General features: G+C 34.9%; 1 protein-coding gene across 1 annotated transcript; it reads right to left on the bottom strand.

Annotated features, from left to right (window-relative positions):
• Positions 1-537: 537 nt before the first annotated feature.
• On the bottom strand, positions 538-23,174 carry LOC114315576 (adenylate kinase 4). Its single transcript, XM_028262176.2, has 6 exons — positions 22,834-23,174; positions 18,900-19,045; positions 18,699-18,818; positions 18,419-18,586; positions 17,662-17,751; positions 538-999 (listed from the first exon to the last, which is right to left on the bottom strand). The coding sequence occupies exons 1-6, from the start codon at positions 22,931-22,933 to the stop codon at positions 898-900; spliced, it is 726 nt and encodes a 241-aa protein (XP_028117977.2). The 5' UTR covers positions 22,934-23,174; the 3' UTR covers positions 538-897.
• Between the last annotated feature and the right edge of the window lie 351 nt (positions 23,175-23,525).

Raw genomic sequence — 23,525 nt, 5'->3', positions numbered from 1 at the left:
TGAAACCCATACCATAAGTAGTACACATGCCAAATTCAGGAGAAAAAAAATAAAGTTAAATCTATAAAACATAACCCCTAATTTCACCGATAACTGCATATCAATTATTTGATTGATTTAAAAATCAATAATAGATCTAACCCCCACCTCATAGTAAAATTAGGAATCATGTTTAGGGATCTTTATATTCTCCTCCTCGAGTAACTTACTGATTAGTGCACAATCACACTGCTGCAGATCTCTAATGATAAGTATTCTGATTAGAACTTGCACATCCCAGAATTCCTTGTCAATTTGGAAACACTAGACTTTTGAAAGAGCTTTGTGCATGAATAAGTTTTTTTTTTTAATTTTTTGAGAAATATGTTTAGGCATGCTACATTATATATATATATATATATAGAGAGAGAGAGAGAGAAGAGCGAGAGAAAGCGAGAGAGAGATTCCAGTCTAACACAACTTGTTTCACCTAAATCTCACAAGATAATTGAGCTTGCAGGAATTTTTCACAGAAACCAAAGGTGACAGAATGGGAACTGTCAAAACACATCTCACGATCATATTTAAATCTTGGAACATTCCCCATCCCACAAAGTGCATATCTGCAGCTTAATCCATTTTCCAGCACAAGGAAAAGAAACTGTCACCGACAAAAGATGCAAAAAAAAATTAAAAAAAAAATCCCAAGCCACATCAATGTCCTTGAAAATCTATTTTCATAACTCAATTGAACTCAAGGACCGACAAAAAGCCAGTGCACAGAGTAAAAAGTAAAGAGCAAAATGAAAGGCCGGTGGGGGTCAGTGATCTATCAAATATATGAGAAAACATATGAGCAAAATCTTCAAGTCTCGAATGTTTAATCCATTTTCAAGTTAATAAGATTGGTTTTTGTCTTCACGAGGAGAGCACCTTCTGAACCTCACCAGTGACCTCCTTTGGGGGTTTCTCCGCATGAAGGTTTGCAACAATACTCTTCTTTGCATAGTAATCAATTACCTGCATTGCAAAATTAAGGATACCCTCAGGATATTGGTACAAAGTACAAAATCAACGGAAGACTTGGATATACAGCGAAACAGGAGCAGAAGCTGAAAGATCCAACTCCACAGGACCAGAATTTAACATAAATAATTACACTGGCATTTGTATATAAAATGTACAAATATCTCAATAATGATGTCAAGGATGCTAATCATTTACAAATGTGTCTTATGATTATTTGCTTATATCATTTGCAAGTTTTTTCAGCCCTGTACAAATCAGTTAAGTCTTTCTTCAGTATAAATATCAATTGTTCTGGTGACATGATGAATATGGATGGAAACTAATCCAATTAATCGAGTAATATTACTACCCCACCTTAAGTGAGCTGAGGATGGTACAACCTTAGCTGGAAATAGGGTACAAAGCATTCACTACCAGCCCAAGAGAGCATGACGGCAGTATCAGCTATGGTTGCCCCCAAACCAACACAATAAAAGGCACCATTTACAATTTTATTTTTGATAAATATTAAGGGGCCCCATTTACAAAATTATACATTGATCTATTGATAACAAGCAACTAAGCATCTTTAGTCCTTAATGATTTGGACAAGTATGCAATTTATATAAAGATTTATCATGTTTGTTTATAGCCAGCAATGACTAAAGTCTTCCAACTTATATTGAAGTGGTTTTAAAACATCAGTTCATGGAAAAGCTGCAGACTATAAAATGGAAGTTACCCCACTTGAACTCTCGTTAGATGGCTCACACAAGATCACACGCCATCCTCTTTCACCACACAACCATGGGTTATACCCTGCCTGATCTATTTCTTATTCCACGCTGCCAACCCCAACAATCCTTATTGGATGATGAAGAGCCAAAAGAGCAATCAACTTGATTTCCAAGAAGACTAAAAGGTCCTCCATAACTTGTCCTTAACAGCTCTAAGAGATAGCTCTTGGTGGCCACCATTGTATCATCCAAACAAAGGGTGACATCGTGAGATAACTCCATAACCTATATTATGGTTTATGCTATCAGAAATTTACAGTTCACGATTCGATTCACAATTCAATTCGTAATTTATGCAAAATCGATACGAATCTATAAGTGAATCTATTTTGGAAGTGAATCTATGTTGAATCACATGATTCGATTCACTTTTTACCATATATGCATTCTTGAAACTATTATGTCCGATATATTTCGATTATTTCTTTTCTTTTTTTTTCTCTTTTTAGTGAAAATGACATAATACAACTTCTAATATATATACACGATTGGTTGTTATTTTGGTAATCATGAAATTTTTAATAGGATCCAATTACATTCAGTTAGACCCAACATTTTTTAACCTTCTCTTCTTATTTTTTTTTTCTTTAAAAAAAATCATAATATATTTTCTAAAGATATTTAAGGTTAAAGTAATTTGGAAATGTATGTATGCTTATTGTCCACATCAACATTGTTGTTAAATTATTGTTATTTGAAAATTAAAAGTTGTCTTTGTTTACTTCTTTTTATTAAGAATAGTTGATAAGAAACATCTAAAAAAGGGAAACTATGATAACATCTTACCTATTAGACCATATGATCATAATTCAAAATGACATTTTCAATGATTTAAATCTAAATATTTCATATTTACAAAATATAATTAACATCTAAGAGTGTAGATATATTTTTAAGTAATTTGGAAAAAATGACCAAATCTTTACAATTCAAGATTCAGTATAAGGCCATTTTGATTCACGATTTGAATTCGATTTAACAACTATGATTTTAAGTTACTAAAATTTAGCATTGAGTTACACTCAACTGGCTTGCTCCAAGAACAAGAGAATATAAACATAGGCCGAACTACAATAGCAAAAGGATATGACAGAACATAGAAAAATTGAGAAATAACTTAATGTCATGCAATTTACACAATTTAATAGGAGTTGGCTTCACTAGTGCAAAACTTTATTATCAGAATTGCACAATTCGGCACCAACCGATCAATTGGGTATCATCACATCAGGATCGTATGATTCACGAGGCAAAACGATAAACTGAGCAATTGATTCAACTTTATTCATATGTTTCTACTTGCAAAAGTAATATTTTGGAGGCATGAGAGATTTGAATAAAAGTGTGCAATTTGGGTGCTTTGAGCCTTTGAGGTGATGATGTGTGTTAAAACCTATCACCTACTTCACCCACCTAAACCTACTCCACTAAACCTAACCCACTACACCACTACCACCTCACCTACTCCATTAAACCTAACCCACTACATCACTACCACCTCCACTTCACCTACTCCTCACCTACTACACTCACCCTCTCCTATATAATGAGCCACTCACCATTTGTAATATCAATAAACATACATGAATCAATAAACATCAATCAATAATACATTAATTTTTACATGGTATCAGAACAAGGTTAAGACCTTAGTATTTCTCGCTTCACCGGCGGGCGGCAACCTCGCCTTGGCCGCCCGCCGGACCTCAACCTATTCCGCTTATTTTCTACACATACCTTGACTTCTTCAACATTTTCTTACACCCCTCCTCCGCTATGTCGGCGGCGGCACCCGCATCATCGTCTAGCCTCTATCGCCGTTCACCTCGCCTCTCACATATCCGTGGTTGTACTCTTACTCGTCGTCGTCGTTGGCGTTTCTGGCGCTGCTTTTCTGCTCGTCACTGCTTTTTTTTTCCCGATTTGCTCTCTCTCTCTTAGCCATGGATTTGGGTGTGGGGTGTAGAGCTGTGGCTCTGTTGTTGGTAGCCATGTTTGCTGGCTTGAAGGTTTCAATGGCAGCAGTGTACAACGTTGGGGACTCCGCTGGTTGAACCATCATTGGGAATATTGATTACAAGGCCTGAGCTGCTTCCAAGACGTTTCATGTTGGAGATGACATCATTTTCGAATACAATTTTCAATGTCACGTGTTGCAAGTGCCCCACAAAGAATACCAAGCCTGCAGAAGTGTAAGACAGTAACATGCATCTTCACATACAGCTTGGGTAATGTGTAACTGTCAAAAGCACAAGCTTCTTGGACATCCCTCTCTCTCTCTCTCATCTTTTCCCACTTTCAAACCCACTTTAATCATATCTCTCATTTCTCTTAATTTATTTCATCCACGTTCTTTCACCCTTTTCTTTTATTTTAATATATATATATATTTTATTATAATATATTTTCCCTATCCCTTGTTAGTAAGCATCACCCGTTTTCCATTCTCTTATTATTATTTATTTTATATTCCACCAAAAAAAAAAAAAAAAAAAAAAAAAAAATCACACTGCTGTTTTTCTTATCACCCATCCACAAATATTTTTCTCTATTTTTTTTATCCATTATTTTCTTTTATTTTATTTTTCTTATTAAACAAAACAACACCACAAAATAACACCAACAACATTCCACAACCTTGTCATTTTATTCATATCAGGGGATCAACCCCGATCACACTTTTACATCAAAAAAAAAAAAAAAACCCACACAAACAAAAACAAAAACAAAACTACCACACCCACAGTGGGATTTTTTCTTCTCTACTCAGCCGCCGGTCTTTTCTTCTTGCCTCCGTCCTGGGTGGTCCTTGCCGGTGTTGCCTCCGTGCTTCCTAGACCACCAAGCAAGTTGCCTCCTCCCTGCTCCTCCACTACAGCATATGGTGGACCTCCAAATCGGAACATCACGGTGGCCTTCCGCTTCAGCTCCTTGTTTTCTGTCTTTAGCACACTTATCTCTGCTCGCGCATCCTTATACATGCGTTGGAGCAGAGCCAACTGGGAGTTTAACTGTTGCACCTCATTTGTCCTGCTCTGCAGCCGGTGCGACAGGTTTGTGACCGCAGTCATGGTTTCCACACATGACTTCAGAGTATACTGATTGGCCTCAATATCAGTTTGCACCGCCATTTTTTGCTCCACCGACCGCATCGGAAAGTTCAACGGAGCAAAACCAGAGGTGTTTGGTTGAGGTTCACTGGCCACCGCACCAGTTATTTCTCTTGTGGACTCGTTCAATTCTGGAAAGAGCGTGAGCAGACCACGGGAAGAGGAGGCCATGTTCTGGGTAGCTGGACGGGAAGAAGAGGCCATGTTGCTGAGTGTTTCAGAGATGGGTTGGTTACAGAGTATTACAGAGTTTCTCTCTCAGTAAAGGAAGAGTTTTTTTCAGAGGATTTTCAGAAGTTTTTTGTCTGCCTCAGCCTCAGCATCAACCTTGGTTAAATAGCCGAGGCCGACACGCCACTCTGTCGCTCACGTGCTTCGCCGCGTCTCCGGCTCACCTTTTGATGGCTCGACGCTTTCTGTCAGGCACGCCTTTTGATGAAGTGGGCGCGCCTTTTGAGGGCGCGACTTTTGAGGGCTCACTATATATATCCATATATATATATATATATTTGGGCAGCCTATATACACCATCATACAGTGTATTTTTTAAGGGTCCGACAAGACTCTGTAAACTGTCCCGACATTGATTCCGGTTAGCTCCTTTATGGGTCCGACAAGACTCTGTAAACTGTCCCGACATTGATTCTGGTTAGCTCCTTCATGGGTCCGACAAGACTCTGTAAACTGTCCCGACATTGATTCCGGTTAGCTCCTTCAAGGGTCCGACAAGACTCAGTAAACTGTCCCGACATTGATTCCGGTTAGTTTCTACAAGGGTCCAGCACGACTCCGTAAACTGTCACAACAACTGTCACAACAGTGTCTGTTACAACGGTCCGACATGACCCCGTAAACTGTCTTCTACATCGGTCCGACATGACCCCATAAACTGTCTTCTACATCGGTCTGACACGACCACACAGTGTCTGCTACAACGGTCCGACATGACCCCATAAACTGTCTTCTACATCGGTCCGACACCGCCATCCAGTGTCCTCTACACCGTTATGACACCACCATACAGTGTCCTCTACATGGTTATGACACCCCCATAGAGTGTCCTCTACAACATTATGACACCACCGTCCAGTGTCTTCACCAATGGTCTGACACGACCATACAGTGTCTCTTATCCTCTTTTATTTTTATGTATTTTCTTGTTTTGTAACTCTCTCCAAACTCAAGTTGGTTAGTTCCTATCCCCCTTGAGTTTGCGGGGGGCTGTTAAAACCTATCACCTACTTCACCCACCTAAACCTACTCCACTAAACCTAACCCACTACACCACTACCACCTCACCTACTCCACTAAACCTAACCCACTACACCACTACCACCTCCACTTCACCTACTCCTCACCTACTACACTCACCCTCTCCTATATAATGAGCCACTCACCATTTGTAATATCAATAAACATACATAAATCAATAAACATCAATCAATAATACATAAATTTTTACAATGTGGAACGAGATAAGGAGAAGAGAGAAAACAAACGACCAGTGTCCTACAACACTCTCAAGGGTTGTTTGGCATGTGCTATTTTAGCACATCTTTTTATCACCTCTCAACCACATTGCACATTTGGGTCACATCACCTCTCTACCACATTGCACATCTTTCCATAAAAAGTCAAAAAAATATATTTACTTAGATCATCCCAAACAACCCTTCAATGTAATAAAACTAAAATACTAAAAGAGAAAGTGAGGACTAAAAGAGAATAACAGAGAACTTGGGCCAAAAGAGAATAAGTGTTCATTTTTTTATTGATTCTGACAAATGAATACATCCAGCAAACATTTGCTTTTACAGGCAAAGTTGGTGGAGAAGAAATTCAACACAAGCTCATCCTCAAAATCTCTCCATTCTTCTACCTCTTTCTTTCCAAATGAATCTACAACCTTATCTCTTTTTTATAAAAGAGAATATAATAATTATATAATTTTATTTATCATGAAGTAATATTTTATTGTGGTCATTCATATATTATGGCCCTGTTTGATAGAACTATGGGAAAGTGATTATAGATTATAACTAAACAGATTATAACTTATAGTTGTGAACATAAGCTGGTAACCTGTTTAGTGTAGCTGTGAAATTACGGATTTAAGCAGCAAAGTAGTGTTTGGTAAATAAGCTATAAAATAGTTTTTGGCTATATAATGGTCATTTTTGCCCTTATGAACATAAAAATTGTAATTGTCATTTTAAATTTTGAAAAAATTATTTCATTAATGGAAGTTAATATAATTAGTATCTATATTGGTACATTTTTACATTATCTAGTTTTTTTTTTTTAATATTGAGTTCACAAGGGAACCACCAAATGTCATTGCAATAAATTGCTATTAAGGCAATAAAAATAAAACTTTCTACATATTAGATAACTCCTAATTTCATTCGCAAATTGACATACAAATATTATGTCTCCTCCCTTCCATCTCGTTGTCATCACCTTCAACATGATTTCCATGGTGTGCTTCTTGAGACCTTGATCCTTCTTCATCATTAGGCACATAATCTGTGAATTTATCATAAGAGCCAAATGCAATATCGCGGAACTCATTTCGTCGGATGAAATTGTGAATTTCCATTGTTGCATAAACAAGTTTGACTTGTGTCGGCCACTTGTAGTTTGGTAAGATATCCTTTATCATCGGCCATCTTACTTTCCAAACCCCAAATGTTCTTTCTATTACCCTTCTAAGTGATGAATGTGCTTGGTTGAATTTTTTTTGTGCATTTTAGGGGGGGTTGACCATTTTCAAATTCAACTAGATGGTATATCTCTCTTTTGTAAGGTGCAAGATATCCTTTCATGTTTGGATACCCAATATCCACCAAGTAAAATTCATTTATTTTATTCCAAAATAAAATTAAAGTAAGCAATTATAAACGTAAAAATAAATATGAAGATGTGAGTGTAGTGCATCTACTGTAGCAATCAAATATAAAACAGTTACCTCCTTGTGGTTTTGAAAAATTATAACTAGGATTCCTAATTGTATCTAAGAAGATCCGAGTATCGTGTGCACTTCTTTTTCATCCTGGCAAGCAAAATGTGAAACACATATCAAAGTCACATGTGGCCATTATGTTTTGAGTCGCATACCCCTTCTACCTATTAAACGAGGTTGCTTATATGGAGATATATATGCTTTGATGTGTATTCCGTCAAGTGCTGCAATACAATCCAATTACAAAATCTTGAATAAAAATATATTTATTCATTATTAGAAATATCCTAACAACATTAATTATATGTGACACTCAAGTTACACTTGTAGTTAATTATTACCTTGAAATGAGGATAGTATGTGCAGTTGCGCTTCTAATGTATGGCTGCACACCATTTCTCGGTTGAGGCCTTACCCAATCAATAGACATCATTGTAACAGCTTTTAACACCTTGAAATATTTTGAAATCGTCTCTTCGGAATGTTGAAATCTTTCTTGGACATTTCTATTTCGAATGTCACCGCCAACAATATACAAAAATATTGCAACCTGCTCCTGAATCCCAACTTTTCGTCCAGTTTGAAGGCCATAGTTGGACTATAACAAATCACACAATTAATAAAATCCCTCTCTTTCCATTCAAAAATTTCAAATATTCTGCTCCGATACCCTTTTGAAGTTTGGTAGAATTACAAGAAGGGAATTGGACCAGAATATTTGAAAATTTTCGAATGGAAAGAGAGGTACTTTATCAATTGTGTGATTTGTTACAGTCCAACTATGGCTTTCAAATTGGACGAAAAGTTAAGGTTTAGGAGCAGGTTGCAATATTTTTGTATATTGTTAGCGGTGACATTCAAAACAGAAATGTCCAAGAAAGATTTCAACATTCCAAAGAGACAATTTCAAAATACTTCAAGGTGTTAAAAGCTGTTACAATGATGTCTATTGATTGGGTAAGGCCTCAACCGAGAAATGATGTGCATCCATACATTAGAAGCAACCACACGTACTATTCTCATTTCAAGGTAATAATTAACTACAACTGTAACTTGGGTATTACATATAATTAATGTTGTTAGGATATTTCTAATAATGAATAAATATATTTTTATTCAAAATTTTGTAATAGGATTGTATTGGAGAAATTGACAGAACACACATCAAAACATATATATCTCCAGATAAGCAACCTCGTTTAATAGGTAGAAAGGGGTATGCGACTCAAAACATAATAGCCGCATGTGATTTTGATATGTGTTTCACATTTTACTTGCCAGGATGGGAAGGAAGTGCACAAGATACTTGGATCTTCTTAGATACAATTAGAAATTCTAGTTATAATTTTCCAAAACCACAAGAAGGTAACTATTTTATATTTGATTGCTACAGTAGATGCACCACACTCACATCTTCATATTTATTTTTACATTTATAATTGTTTACTTTAATTTCATTTTGGAATTTTAAAATAGATGAGTTTTACTTGGTGGATGCTGGGTATCCAAACATGAAAGGACATATTACACCTTACAAAGGAGAGAGATACCATCTAGTTGAATTTACACATGGTTAACCCCCCCAAAATGCACAAGAAAAATTCAACCAAGCACATTCATCACTTAGAAGTGTAATAGAAAAAACGTTTGGGGTTTGGAAAGCAAGATGACCAATTATAACGGATATCCCACCAAACTACAAGTGGCCGACCCAAGTCAAACTTGTTTGTGCAACAATGGCAATTCACAATTTCATCCGACAAAGTGAGTTTCGCGATATTTCATTTGACTCTTATGATAAATTCACAAATTATGTGCCTAATAATGAGGAAGGATCAAGGTCTCGAGAAGCATGCCATGGAAATCATGTTGAAGGTGATGACAACGAGATGGAAGTGAGGAGACATAATATTAGAAGTTATCTAATATGTAGAAAGTTTTATTTTTATTGCCTTAATAACAATTTATTGCAATGACATTTGGCGGTTCCCTTGTGAACCCAATATTAAAAAAAAAAAAAAAAAAAAAGAGGTAATGTAAAAATGTACCAATATAGGTACTAATTATATTAACTTCCATTAATGAAATAACTTTTTCAAAATTTAAAATGACAATTACAATTTTTATGTTCATATGGGCAAAAATAACAATTATGCAGCAAAAAAACTATTGTATAGCTTATTTACCAAACACTACTCTGCTGCTTAAATCCATAATTTCACAGCTACACCAAACAGGTTACCAGCTTATGTTCATAGTTATAAGCTATAATCTGTTAAACTATAATCTATAATCACTTTCCCATATCTCTATCAAACAAAACCTATGATTTGTTTCTAATAATGTTAGGAACTAGTTTCTTAAGTTAATTAGGATTTTGACAATAGGCCTTTGGCATTGAGCTTCTATTGGTGCAGCTTGTTGTAAGCTTAAAATTGATAATTAGAAAGTAGAGCAAAAAGAACCTCTCTCAACTTCTAAAGAATCATTTTTTCAGCTTATTTTAAGCTTTCTACCAAATAAGTTGCAAGCAAAAATTGGATCAAGCAGTTTGATACAAATTCCCAAATATGAGCTATAAACAACTTATTTTAATCTACACCAAACACCCTTTGGCATTGAGCCTCTGTTGGTGTAGCTTATTGAAAGCTTAAAACTGATAATTAGAAAGCAGAGCAAAAGGAACCTCTCAACTTCTAAATAATCATTTTTTTCAGCTTATTTAAGCTTTCTTTCAAATAAGTTGTAAGCAAAAGTTTCATGAAGCAGTTTGATATAAATTCCCAAATATGATAAACAACTTATTTTAATCTACACCAAACACCCTAAGGGTGTGTTTGATTGGAGGGATAATAGGGGGGACTATTTACTGTGCGGATTGTAATTCGGGGGGAAGCATTTAATCCGGTATTTGTTTTTTTTTTAGTCCACCGGACATGGAGTCCGGCTGGACTCCTTATCTCCCATATGGGGGACTATTGTATCCTTGGGGGGATGTGGGACAATTTTCGGGAGATTATCCACTGTTGGGATTAGGTGGTAAAATGACCATTTGACCCTCTACTATTTATGTATTATATTTAGTAAAATTCAATAAAATTTAAATGTCTCAATTTAAAAATAAAATAATTTTATTTAACTTTTTATTGATGATTTATTTATTTAATTTTTTTTAAATAAATTTTTATAGATATTTTATTGATGTTTTATTTTAAAATTTTGTTTATATTTTATTTAATTTCATTATTTAAATGTTAATATATGTTTTATTTAATTTCATTGTTTAATTATTATTATTTTTAAAAACAAATTTATTTAAAATTTTAATTAAAAAAATAACATATATTTTTATTGATATTTTATTTATTTAATTTTAAAAAAATAAATTTATTTAATTGTGTAAAAAATAAAATAAAATAAATTTTTATTTAATCTAGCTAAAAAAATTAAAATATTAAAGATATGTTTAATATTGCTATTACTTAAACAATTGAAAAATGATAAAATAGTCTTTTGTTCATTTATCCTATCCAGTCCGTTCAACCAAACGTTAAATTCACTAAAAATAGTCCTTTCCAGACATCTAATCCCATGAAAAAACAAACACAAGATACAAATCCAATCCAACCAAATAGTCCGGGAGATTCACAGTCTCAGGACTCAAGTCCGATGGATTCTAATCCCCCTTTTCCAATCCGTCCAATCAAACACACCCTAATTGTAATAAGCAACTTACCTTTGGCATTATAATAAGCAACTTGGAGTTAATATTATTGTGTTATATAATATATAAATAACCAAACCAAACCAAACCAAGCCTTAGGTCCCATCAAATGGGGTCGGCTACATGAATCCTTCTTCTCCACGCAGCCCTATCAAAGGCCATTTCATTAGTCAAATTAAGTAGATTCATATCTCTATTTATAACGCTAGTCAACATTAATCTAGACCTACCCCGTCCCCTAACACTTCCATCTATCGTTACAGCATCGCATCTCTTCACTACTGCCTCTGTTGGTCTCCGTTGAATATGACCAAACCATCTCAAACGATTCTCTCTCAACTTATCTTCTATCGATGCTACTCCTACCCATTCCCGAATACACTCATTCCTAATCCTGTCCTGTCTAGTCTTACCACACATCCACCTTAGCATCCTCATCTCAGCCACACTCATCTTATCTACATGTTGTTTCTTGGTTGCCCAACACTCCGTCTCATACAACATAGCTGGTCTAATAGCCGTTCTATAGAACTTACCTTTTAGTCTAGTGGGTATTCGTTTATCGCACAATACCTCAGACGCACTTCTCCACTTACACCATCCCGCCTTAATCCTATGGGCCACATCTGCATCAATCTCTCCCGCTGTTGTGATAATCGACCCTAAATAACGAAAATGTTCACTTTTAGGCAGTTCTTGGTTCTCAATCTTCACTTATCCTCTGCTTTCATTGTTACTGTTACTAAATTTACACTCCATGTACTCTGTCTTAGTTCTGCTTATTCGAAATCCTTTAGATTCAAGAACTTTTCTCCAAATCTCCAACTTTGTGTTAACTCCTTCTCTAGTCTTATCCACTAACACAATATTGTCTGCAAAAAGCATACACCATGGCACGTCATCCTGAATATTTATCGTCAACTCGTCCATAACTAAAGCAAAAAGATAAGGACTTAAGGTAGATCCTTGGTGTAACCCTACAGTGATAGGAAATTCATTTGTTTCTCCAGCTGGCGATCTAATAGTGGTCACCACTCCTTCATACATGCCCCTAATCACGTCAATGTAGCCTTTCGTCACCCCTTTCTTCTCTAACGCCCACCATATTATATCTCGGGACACTCTGTCGTATGCTTTCTCAAGGTCGATAAACACCATATGAATGTCTCTTTTCTTTTCTTTATACTTTTCTATAACTCTCCTCAAAAGATAGATCGCTTCCATTATTGACCTACCAGGCATAAACCCAAATTGATTCTCTGACACCTCTGTTATGTCTCGCAATCGGCGTTCCATCACCCTCTCCCATACTTTCATTATATGACACATTAGCTTAATTCCTCTATAGTTGTTACAATTCTAGACATCACCTTTATTCTTATAGATTGGCACTAAAATACTCTTCCTCCACTCATCTGGCATGTTCCTAGTCAACAAAATTTTGCTAAACAACCTAGTCAACCAAGCAACTCCCTTTTTACCCAAACACTTCCAAGCTTCAATAGGGATATCATCAGGTCCTAAAGCCTTATTTGATTTCATCTTCTTAAGTGCAATCTCTACTTCAAAGTTCCTAATCCTGCGATAGAACCTATAGACTTGGTTTATCGTATTACTGATTATTTCTTCCCCTATTGTCGTACTTCCATGTTCCTCATATAAATGACCACAATAAAATATTACTTCATAATAAATAAGATAATACAATTATTATATTCTCTTTTATAGAAAAGGGATAAGGTTGTAGATTCATTAGGAAACAAAAAGAAAGAGGTAAAAAATTGAAGAAGAATGGAGAGACTTTGAGGATGAAGCTGTGTTGAATTTCCTCTCCACCAACTTTGCCTATAAAACAAATGTTTGCTAGATGTGTTCATATATCAGAATCAATAAGAAATTGAGCACTTCCTCTCTTTTGGCCCAAGCTCTCTATTACTCTCTTTTGGCCCTCATTTTCTCTTTTATTATTTTAGTTTTATAACACAGACTATTTATTTCTAATATTAACCAAATATAATATTACCAATTACATTAATAGAACCAAAAAGTCATCAAACCCACAAGCTTCAACCTAGGTTTCCAATTCCGATAATGGACTTCTAGCCAAAGTAGGGTTGCGCCATCAATTCTCCTCCACTAATGGACTTCTAGCCAAAGTAGGATTGCGCCATCAGATCTCCTCCACTAAAAACAACTCAACTCCGGCAAGCTAATAAGAGCACATCTAAAAGTGCAATCTAACAACGGAACACTTCGAATCAACAAAGAGTTCTTCAATTTGACAATGCGAATCGGTGGCACAAATAAGAGTGTACTTTGTCTTGCCATCAATGCAAGAGTAGGTGTAGGCACATCCAGCATGAAGGACATCTATGATGTCATATCCAAATATGACTTATGATAATATGACAAAGCTTATGAGGAGAAACATCACATTACCGTCTCTTTGATCTTGCCAATGTTGAATGTTACAGGCACTGTGTAACAATCCTCAGTTTTGTGTTCATAATCTATGGCACATGATAAGGCTCGAGATGTGTCTCAACCTTCAAACCCAATTTCTTTACGATTTCCTCAGATACAACATTCTTACAGCTCCCAATATCAATCACTAATGACCATAATGGGTACACTCCACCCTTGTATGGAAAAATGTATCCATGCTTCAACTTTTCGAGCTCCTTGTCTTCCCTACTAGTAAGCAAGTAATGAGTGAACAATTCCAATTTCCAATAATCTCATCCTAGACACCCTCATCAAATTCAGAATCAAGGGGTTCAACATCCAACTCATCAAACTTTGTTTTTTTAAATTCTTTTGCTTCTACGATATCTTCGTTTTCAATCACAATAACTGACTTAGTCTTATTAATCGTAGAAGAAGGGCAATCTCGGGCATGATATCCAAAACCTTAACAATTAAAACACTTTATTATACTATTAAGTCATAATTATACTTGTGCTTATGTGCTTAATGTGAATTTGGATGCTAATCATGTGATTATGTATGTTTTTGAATTCATATATGTTCATCGTAGGAAAATCTGTTCGGTATTCAGTAATAAACTGAAATTGAGGATCGTAGAGGCGACAGAAACCAAAATTGACCGCATCATTATGATTGGCATAATTTTTAGAGTTTACGGTGAAATTTAATTAAAAATTGATTCAAATTGAATTAATTAGATTAAATTGATTAAACTTAAGTAAGATTGTTTAGCCTTAATTAAGCTTAATTAGCCTAAGCTAATCACTCACTATATATATGATGAGATAAGTGCCTAGGCTTATAATTTTGAGTCCATCCTCAACATTTGGCTGAGATTATACACTACAGGGAAAGAGAGAGTGAGAATTCAATGGAGAGAAGAGGAAAGCTTGAGGGATTGAACTCAAAGCTTGGAGATTGGAAGATTAATTCAAGATCTAGCTAAATTTGGAAGAGTTGAAGACTCTACGTGAGTAATTGAACCTCAAATTGTAAATTGAAATCATATAATTTGAGAATTCAAGAAGATAATGAAATGAGTTGTATAAATTGAGCCTAGGATGAAGAATGTGATGCTACATCATACATAAATGCATAATTTTGTAATGTTTCATGAGTTTGCGCAACATTCATGTCATTTGAAATGAAATTAGAGGCTATCTTTCACATGCATGCATGAATACCATGTTTTAGAGTCCAATTCTAAGTATAAAAAAATCTATGGATGCAAGATTTGAAAAATAGTTCACATACATGAGGTTTGTGGTTTGAATTTTGATGAATTCATGGAATTTTGAACAATGGGTTGAAACTACCTTCAAATATATATGTTTGGGAGTGTTCTTGCATGTTTGAGTGAGTCATGCATGAATTTAGAGCCTTGGAATTGTGTTTGAAGCTCGAACAGAATTCTGGAAATTCCAAAGTTTGAGCAGTTCGCTCAAGTGATGGAAGTGTCGCTCGAGCGTACATTTCTAACTGCCAATACTTTTGCAGACATTGGAGGTTGGCTCGAGCAACCACCCTGAATTTTCAATCTTGGCTCGAGCAACTAAAAAGTTGGCTCGAGCGTAAAATGAGAGCATCCAGTACTTTTGCAGACCAAGGGGTTCGCTCGAGCGACCAGTGTTGCGCTTAAGCGAAGTGCCCTATTTCAGGAAACTTTGAAAAGTTGTTTTATGTCTCACTTTTCGTTCTTTTACATTTCTGAGCACTCTTAGGCATACATTGAACATTCTAAATGAACTAAAGAGATGGAAAGAAGCCTAATAAATATAAGTGAATTACAGAATGGATTGAATTGTATTGTGATCCGATTTCCGTATGTGTTATGAATTGTGTAGGGTCAATCACGAGGACGAATCAACCATCTGAACACTGTGAGTAATATCTTAGTGAAAATGTTTTCAAGTATGATATTTTCTAAATACTTCCTATGTAGTAAGTTTTCCGAACTCATGATTAGGCTGATGATGTCACTGATCACAAATCCACGTCTGGTTTCTATATGTTTCTTGGCGATTCATTGATCTCTTGGAAAAGCAAGAAGCAAACTGTTGTTGCTCGCTCCACTGTCGAAACTGAGTACTGTGCTATGGCTCATGCTATTGCTAAGATTGTTTAGCTTCGTTGTCTCTTATCTGACTTGGGTGTCCCTCAGTCTTCTCTAACCTCCTACTACTGTGACAACCGCAGTGCTATTCAGATTGCCTATTAACATTGTCTTCCATGAGTAGACGAAGCACATTGAAATTGATTGTCACTTTGTCCGTCAGCATCTGCAGTTTGGCTATATCTTGCTTCCTTTCATCTTTTCGACTCTGCAACTTGATGACTTTTTCATCAAGACTCACACCACTGCTCAGTTTCAGTTTCTTCTTGGCAAACTCTCAATGTTTTATGCTAAATCACCTTGAGTTTGAGCGGAGGTGTAAGAATATTAGGTTTATGTATATATATGGTAGTATATATTCTATATATATTAGAGATTGAGCTTATATTTTTGTTTCCTTCTTCAGTTCTAGGGTTTGAATTGTTATATCGACAATGCTAACGACGTCGTTTTGGCCATTTGAGCCACTTTTGAGCCACAAAATTTGAGCTACGAGACATTTTCCTTGTTATATATACTGATGTATTCTTGTATCAATTACACAATATACAGTTTCATTCAAAAATCTTACAGGCATATACATAGACATGGACATTTCTTTGGATTTAGCCGTACAGTTGGATTGTATTATACTGTGTTTGGTTGTATTTTTATTTCTTTGGAATTTGAAGTTGATATAGTTAAACTTTTGACATGATTGAGAATAGAATGAAAACATATATTACATGAAACAGGTTGTTGGGAAATATATTTTGAATGGTTGAGAATTATAGATAGATTATTATTATTTATATGGGCAGATTACAGGTTGTGGGGAAGTGTTTTTCTGAAAAGTTCAGAATTGAATGGATTTATATATAAATATAAATGCGACTTTTTGGCAACTTAGTCGCCAAAGGTCTAAATTTCGACATTTGCCTACTAAATTTTTAATCGTCAAAGGTTTATATAAAAAATTATATAACTTTCTAAAAAATATATGACGACTAAATTTAAAACATATGGCAACTAAATATTTAGTCGCCAAAGATTTTACTTAGCTAATAAAAATATTTTAGTTTGCAAACATTAAAAATACTTTTGTCATTGAGGTGTTGGCAACAAACATGGCAACTAATGTTTTTAGCCAGCAAAAGATTTTAGCGACTAAAATAATGCTTTTAGTGACTAAATTTTTGGTCGCTAAATGTGATATTTCTTGTGGTACTCCTAAAGGTGGTTTTTATTCTTCCATCTGACAAAGCAATTACAAAGATCTAAACTGCTATTAGAATATAAGAGGTTGTGTTTGATTCAATAGCAAGCATTACCCACCCCAGCCTTCTTGTGTGGGTTCAAGTCAAGAAATCAGTCTCTCCACAAAAATTTTGAGGGCAAGGAGACCTAAATCTCCCAAACCCTGCTACAAGTGAGAGCATTGTGCACTGGGTACGACCTTAACTCATTATTAGAGCAAAGAAAAAGAAGAAAGGAAACCATACAGGTTCAGTTTGTTTATGAAATGCTTCCAGCCTTGACTTCAGAACAGCTGCAGTATCATCTTTACGTTGAATCAAAGGTTCTCCCGTGACCTTCAAAAAGTTAATTAAAAGAAGGAAAAAAAAAAAAGAGGCAAGTATATTACATTAAAAAACATCAATCACTTTGATAGAACATTAAACAAAGGTGCAGCCTGTATCAGAAGATTTTAAAGAGCTGTGGATTAAATCAGACAAGCAGTAAAAGAGAGACCAAACTCCAATACATTAAGAAGTAAAATAAATATAAATGTATTGGAAGATTGCTAAAGAAGCATAAAGAAGCATGGACACAGGCACGTGACACGACACGGGAATTTTAAAAAAATGTAAAACATGACACACGGGGGACATGTCCAAAATAAATAATTTAATATATTTATTATATGTCATATCTTTGAATATTTCAGTCAAACTTGTAATGTATTTCATGTGTCTTAAGTGTTCGGAAGTGTTGTGTCGTATTGATGTCAGACACAACACGTTACCTTCTTAGAGTGTACGTGCTTCTTAGGAAGACTGTTATCCCAATACATGTAGCAGCAAAATTATCTCCCATACACTGACACACAAATACATAACACCACAAAATGCTATGTGCAGGTAGTATGCTAGAATGTATATATGGTACCAAACTGATGTATGCTAGAAACAATAATGCCCTGTTAACAATCACATTTTCATGGATAAAGAAAGAAATGGTGAAAATTCATAGTCGTACATCATCTACGCCAGAAACTTTAGGAGGTGAGTATTTTGTGTGGTATGTCCGACCACTAGCAGGGTGGATCCAGCGACCTGTAATCCTCTCCTCCAAGATTGCATCATCAATTGCAAAGTTAAGAACCTTATCAACCTTAACCCCACGCTTTTCAAGCATCTCATCAAGCTACATAACAAAGGCGAGGTTTGGAACACGTAAATAAGAAAAAATGCTGAGGAAAAAAATTAAGGCATATAAAGAATTAATCCAGTGTCCATATCTCAAACTAAGGCAAGACCTTTTGTGCTTGGACCACGGTCCTTGGAAATCCATCAAGGATGAAACCTTTTTGACATGAAGGCTTCTTCAATGCTTCATCAATTATCCCAACAACCAAATCATCAGAAACAAGTTCTCCCTGAAAAATTATTAGAAAAACAATTTAGGGTAAGAAGAGCCATGTTGCAAAGTTTATGCAACCACGAAACCTGAAACTCACCTTGTCCATAGCTTCTTTGGCCTTAATACCAAGAGGGGTTTTAGCAGCAACAGCAGCCCTCAGCATATCACCAGTAGCCAAGTGACACAAACAATACTCATCCTTAATGATTGGGGATTGAGTGCCTTTTCCAGATCCAGGTGGGCCTGTCAAACTTCATTTTTTTAAGAAAATGAACATTGAAATAGTTGACCAGAAAAAAACATATACAATTAGGGATTCCTGACAGCTTCGTGGCAATTAGTCTTTGAAATGTGATAGAATGTTGAAGACCGTTAGTAAGATTCGTACCATTTTATTTTTTTATCAGGCATTCTATATAAAGATTGCTGAAACAAACTCAGAAATCAGAATAATTAGGTGATAGAAAATATATTATCATTGTGTTTGGCAGTGTTGAATTTATGCTTTGGATTTTGGAATTGAAGGTACATTTTAGTTTGAATCTTGAATTATAATGGCCCACATAGGGATGGCAATGGGGGGGCAATGGGGCGGATATCACTTCCCCATTCCCATTCCCCTATTATAATTTTTCCCCATTCTCCATTCTCCATCCCCCATGGGGACTATCCTCCCCATCCCCTCATGGGCTTGGGTTTTCCCACTTGACCCTTAAAAAAAACCCTTTTTTTTTAAGGTTCACAGCTAAAGCCAAATACACATTAATTTCGGACTGTCCTACAATTTTTATTGGTCTAAAATTGCATCTCACCTGCCTCTCTCTCTCTCTCTCTCTCTCTCTCTCTCTCTCCATATATATATATGGATATATATTTACTTCCATTAAAAGCAAAAGAAAGGTTACTTCAAAGACATCTTGCAGTTGCTTCTATACTAATCCCAAATCCTACACCCTACACGTGGCAATCTTCCACTAATCCTAGATTCATCATACACGTGGCAATCACACAAAACCTTACTTCAGATATCCCCACACCACATCACATCTTAATTACAAGGGCCACCCCACACCTTACACGTTTCCTCACCATTATCTTCTTCACTCTTCAAAGAAAAAGACAGATAACAAAAAAACTGAGGAGGATTGTTTTGAAACAGAGAGATGGGATGATGATCAAATCAAAGACTTTGATGCTCTTACTGGTCAATCTGGCTGGGATTATGGAGAGAGCGGACGAGTCTCTACTTCCTGGAATCAATCGGAGGATCAACAGAGCTTTTGAAGATCGACCTCAGCTCAAATCGATTTTCTGGAAAAATCCCAGTAAGCTTGAAGAATCTGAGGAATTTGAAGTTTCTATGCATGGGTTATAATTGATTTTGCACAAGAGAAAGAGAAACGAGAGAATGAGAGACAGAATGAAAAATCTAGCTGTAGATAGGGATATGGGGAAATGGGCGGGTACCCATCCCCAATGGAGATTTAAATAATATCACCTACCCGACCCAACGGGTAGAAGAAATGGAGAAATCCCATGCATTTGGGTCGGGTCTCCATGGGTATCCACTAGATAGGTTATTCATTGCCATTTCTAGGCCCACAAACTCTCTCTCTAACAACATCCTGTCATTTGAAAATAACCACTTAATCCATAGTGCTTGTTGTGAACTAAAACGAACCAATATTTTTCATTAAGGACACTTGTAAATCGACCTAAATACCCGAATACCCTCATCTTCTTCATATGTTATGAACTAAAATCTTCAATCTTCAATCTTCAATTTACCCGCTGTGGTGTGGTTAGGTTATGTGCACATAACTCCTATCATTTGAAAATACAGATGTTGATAATGCACTAGCCGTTAATTTGAATGAAAAATGTGATGGTGCATTTTAGTGGTAATTTTCAAATAACAGGGTTGTGCACACATGGCCCATACCACAGGGGTAATGTGAAATTTGTCCCATAACTTCATAGAAAGAGGTTGCATTTATTCAATTTGAATTTTAGCTACATACAGAAACAAGCTGAAGTTTTTTGTTTTCAGAGTTACTATTTTGGGGAATCTAAAGAAGAAAAGAAAAGAAAAGACTGTTTTCTCTCTCTCTCTTGTTGGTTTAAGCTGAAGAGAAGAGAAAAGAAAATACAGTAATTTCTCTCAAATCTTGTTTGGATAAACTACATAGCAGAGAAGAAAAGAAACTCTTATAGGATAGATAAGAAAATAATGGTTGTGTTTGGTTACATTTTCAAATCAATTTTTGAAATGAAAAATCCAAAAAAATTGTTCGGTTTACAATTTTTGAAAAATTGTTTTCAAAATTGTTCTCTCTCCTCTCTCCTTCTCTTACATCCTACACATCAATCAACCAATTTTTTTCTCTCCTCTCTTCTTCTCTCACATCCTACACATCAATCAATCCATTTTTCTTTCACACCCATTTATTCAACTACCAAAAAAATTACAAATCATTTCAAAACTATTTTCAAAATATACAACCAAACAAGTTTTCAAATTTTCAAACTCTTTTCAAAAAAACTATCTTTCAAAATTGATTCAAAACTAAACCAAACGAAGGCAATGTTTTTTTTTTTTTAGTACCTAGATGGACAATGTTGGTATTATATTTAATAAGTAATCAACCTATTTCTTCGAGCCAGTCCATACAGGTTGTGCCCCGACTTTAATTGGGGTCCGCGCTAGTAGACAGTGAGATTGATTCCCCAGATTAGTCAGTCCAATAGGCCAGATACCAAGTTATCTGGCAAAAAAAATAAATAAATAAGGAAAGAAGAAAGAAAAAAAAAAGAAAAAGTAATATACCCATTTCTTTTCTCTCCTAGTCATTCCAATTTTGGAGAGATTCAAAAAAAGTGGATTGTAAGATAAAATCAATTTTTCTCTGTTTCTCTCCATTTCTCTGCTCTTAAGTAATCAAACAAGCAAGGTCAACTCCAACAGGTGCTTGATGGGGTCCCATCCCCCATCAAGCATACGAAAGCTTACAAAAAAAATTATATATATATATATATATATTTTATATAGTTTGGTTCTTTTAAAAAATTAGGACGCCATCAAATTATAAATACATATATACATATATATGTTCAATACAATGGTGATACTATCTTATTGGTATCATCATCCAATAATATCTTGCCATTTACCTTATCATGTATATGTGGAAATGTAATTATACTTTGCGTGTGGGGTTCACCTTCCACATCTAAGTTTATTGTTAGTAGGTAAACCACGTGTCAATACTGATATGCTATCACCGTGACACTAAATATTTACTCTGTTTGGTAAACAAGTTTTAAAAATAGTTTTTGAGTTTTTTATTTTTCATGTTGTTTGTCTTTGGTGAATTTTTAAAATATCTTAAGCAAATTTTTTTTAAAAATTTTTTAGATTCACTTAATTTAGATACTCTTAAAAATAAAGTAGTTATAAATTTTTTTTTTACTAAATATAAAAATTACAAAAATTCAGTATATTTTTCACAAATATTTTATTATTTAAGTGCATCTAAAAAATAACTAAATTATCAAAAAAAAAATACTATAGACACAAAAAATTAAAAAAAAAATAATAATAACTCAGAAGTTATTTTTAAAAATTCAAAACCAAACAAAATAAATGTTGTTTAGTTTAAAAAAATTAGTTGTTAAAATTTGTAAAATTTAAGGTTATGAAGTGACCCCATTCTTTTCTTGTATCTCCAATTCACTCAATCCAAACCGACTTGTTGGGTTGAAACAATGAAATTTCTTTTCTTTCCTAAACGTGTTAGCATGAACAGGACCAAGAAAGGAGCAGTTATAACATCAATACGGAGTAAGCAGAAAAACTCTAACAAATGTTAGCATGAACCCCAATTTCAGCAACTTGTTCAACCAAAGAAAACAGTACTAGTAAAATCCCGGATCTAAATGTGTTACAGGTATTTCACAATTCAAATTTTGAATATATATATATATATATATATACATATATATACTGTAAAAATGGGGGTAAGAGTGATTACCAATGAGAATGAGGCGTTTGTCTGGTTTGGTGGAACACTTCATGCGACGCAAGAGTTCGGTCATGAGATCTGCTGAAGGAATGTCTTCCAAATTCGCCATTAGGGTTTTTCTCTCACAAAGTTCTCGATCTCAACTGGAATTTTTTTTTTTTTTTTTTTTTTTTTTTGAGGGAGAGAGAGAGAGATGAAATGGTGGTTCAACTGGATTCGAACCTTCCAACGCTTGAAGATCAAGCATCATCAAGTTCGTCTGTTTCTTAAATGACGATTATACCCCCGTCTACCCAAATTCAAACTCAACTTTGGCTCCCCTTACAGTTTTCTTTTCAAAAAAAAGTTCAAAGTAAAAAAACAATGATTAAGACACATTTAAGGTGATTTAAATAAATATATTTTAATTTTTTTATAAAAATATATATAAAAAAAAGTAATGTAACCAAAATAAATATAAATAATGTAACCAAAATAAATATACTAATATAAAAATATAGGTTATATCAAATACCTCCCAATTCACTTCTATGAGAACACTTTTTCCAAAGTAAAAATTTTTGCTAAAAGGTCAAAAGCCAAAATTATATAAATATTTGGATGGCCAAAATAGAATACACAGATTTTAGGAGTTAAAATGATATTTTCTTTTAATAATATTAAAAATTGTATGTAGGCAAATGAGATTTTTATTAAGATTG

This window comes from Camellia sinensis, chromosome 15 (genome assembly GCF_055761805.1).
Source record: "Camellia sinensis isolate YWXY chromosome 15, ASM5576180v1, whole genome shotgun sequence".
In the NCBI taxonomy this organism is placed as follows: Eukaryota; Viridiplantae; Streptophyta; class Magnoliopsida; order Ericales; family Theaceae; genus Camellia; species Camellia sinensis.
The sequence above is the reverse complement of the archived record's forward strand: the minus strand, read 5'-3'. Positions and strand labels throughout refer to the sequence as shown.

Bases quoted from the DNA above. Each gene is read 5' to 3' on its own strand.
- LOC114315576 (XM_028262176.2), bottom strand. From the start codon at position 22,933: ATGGCGAATTTGGAAGACATTCCTTCAGCAGATCTCATGACCGAACTC. The intron at 19,046-22,833 runs GTAATCACTCTT...GAAGTTTGACAG, and splicing joins CAAACGCCTCATTCTCATTG to GCCCACCTGGATCTGGAAAA. The intron at 18,819-18,899 runs GTGAGTTTCAGG...ATAATTTTTCAG, and splicing joins CCAAAGAAGCTATGGACAAG to GGAGAACTTGTTTCTGATGA.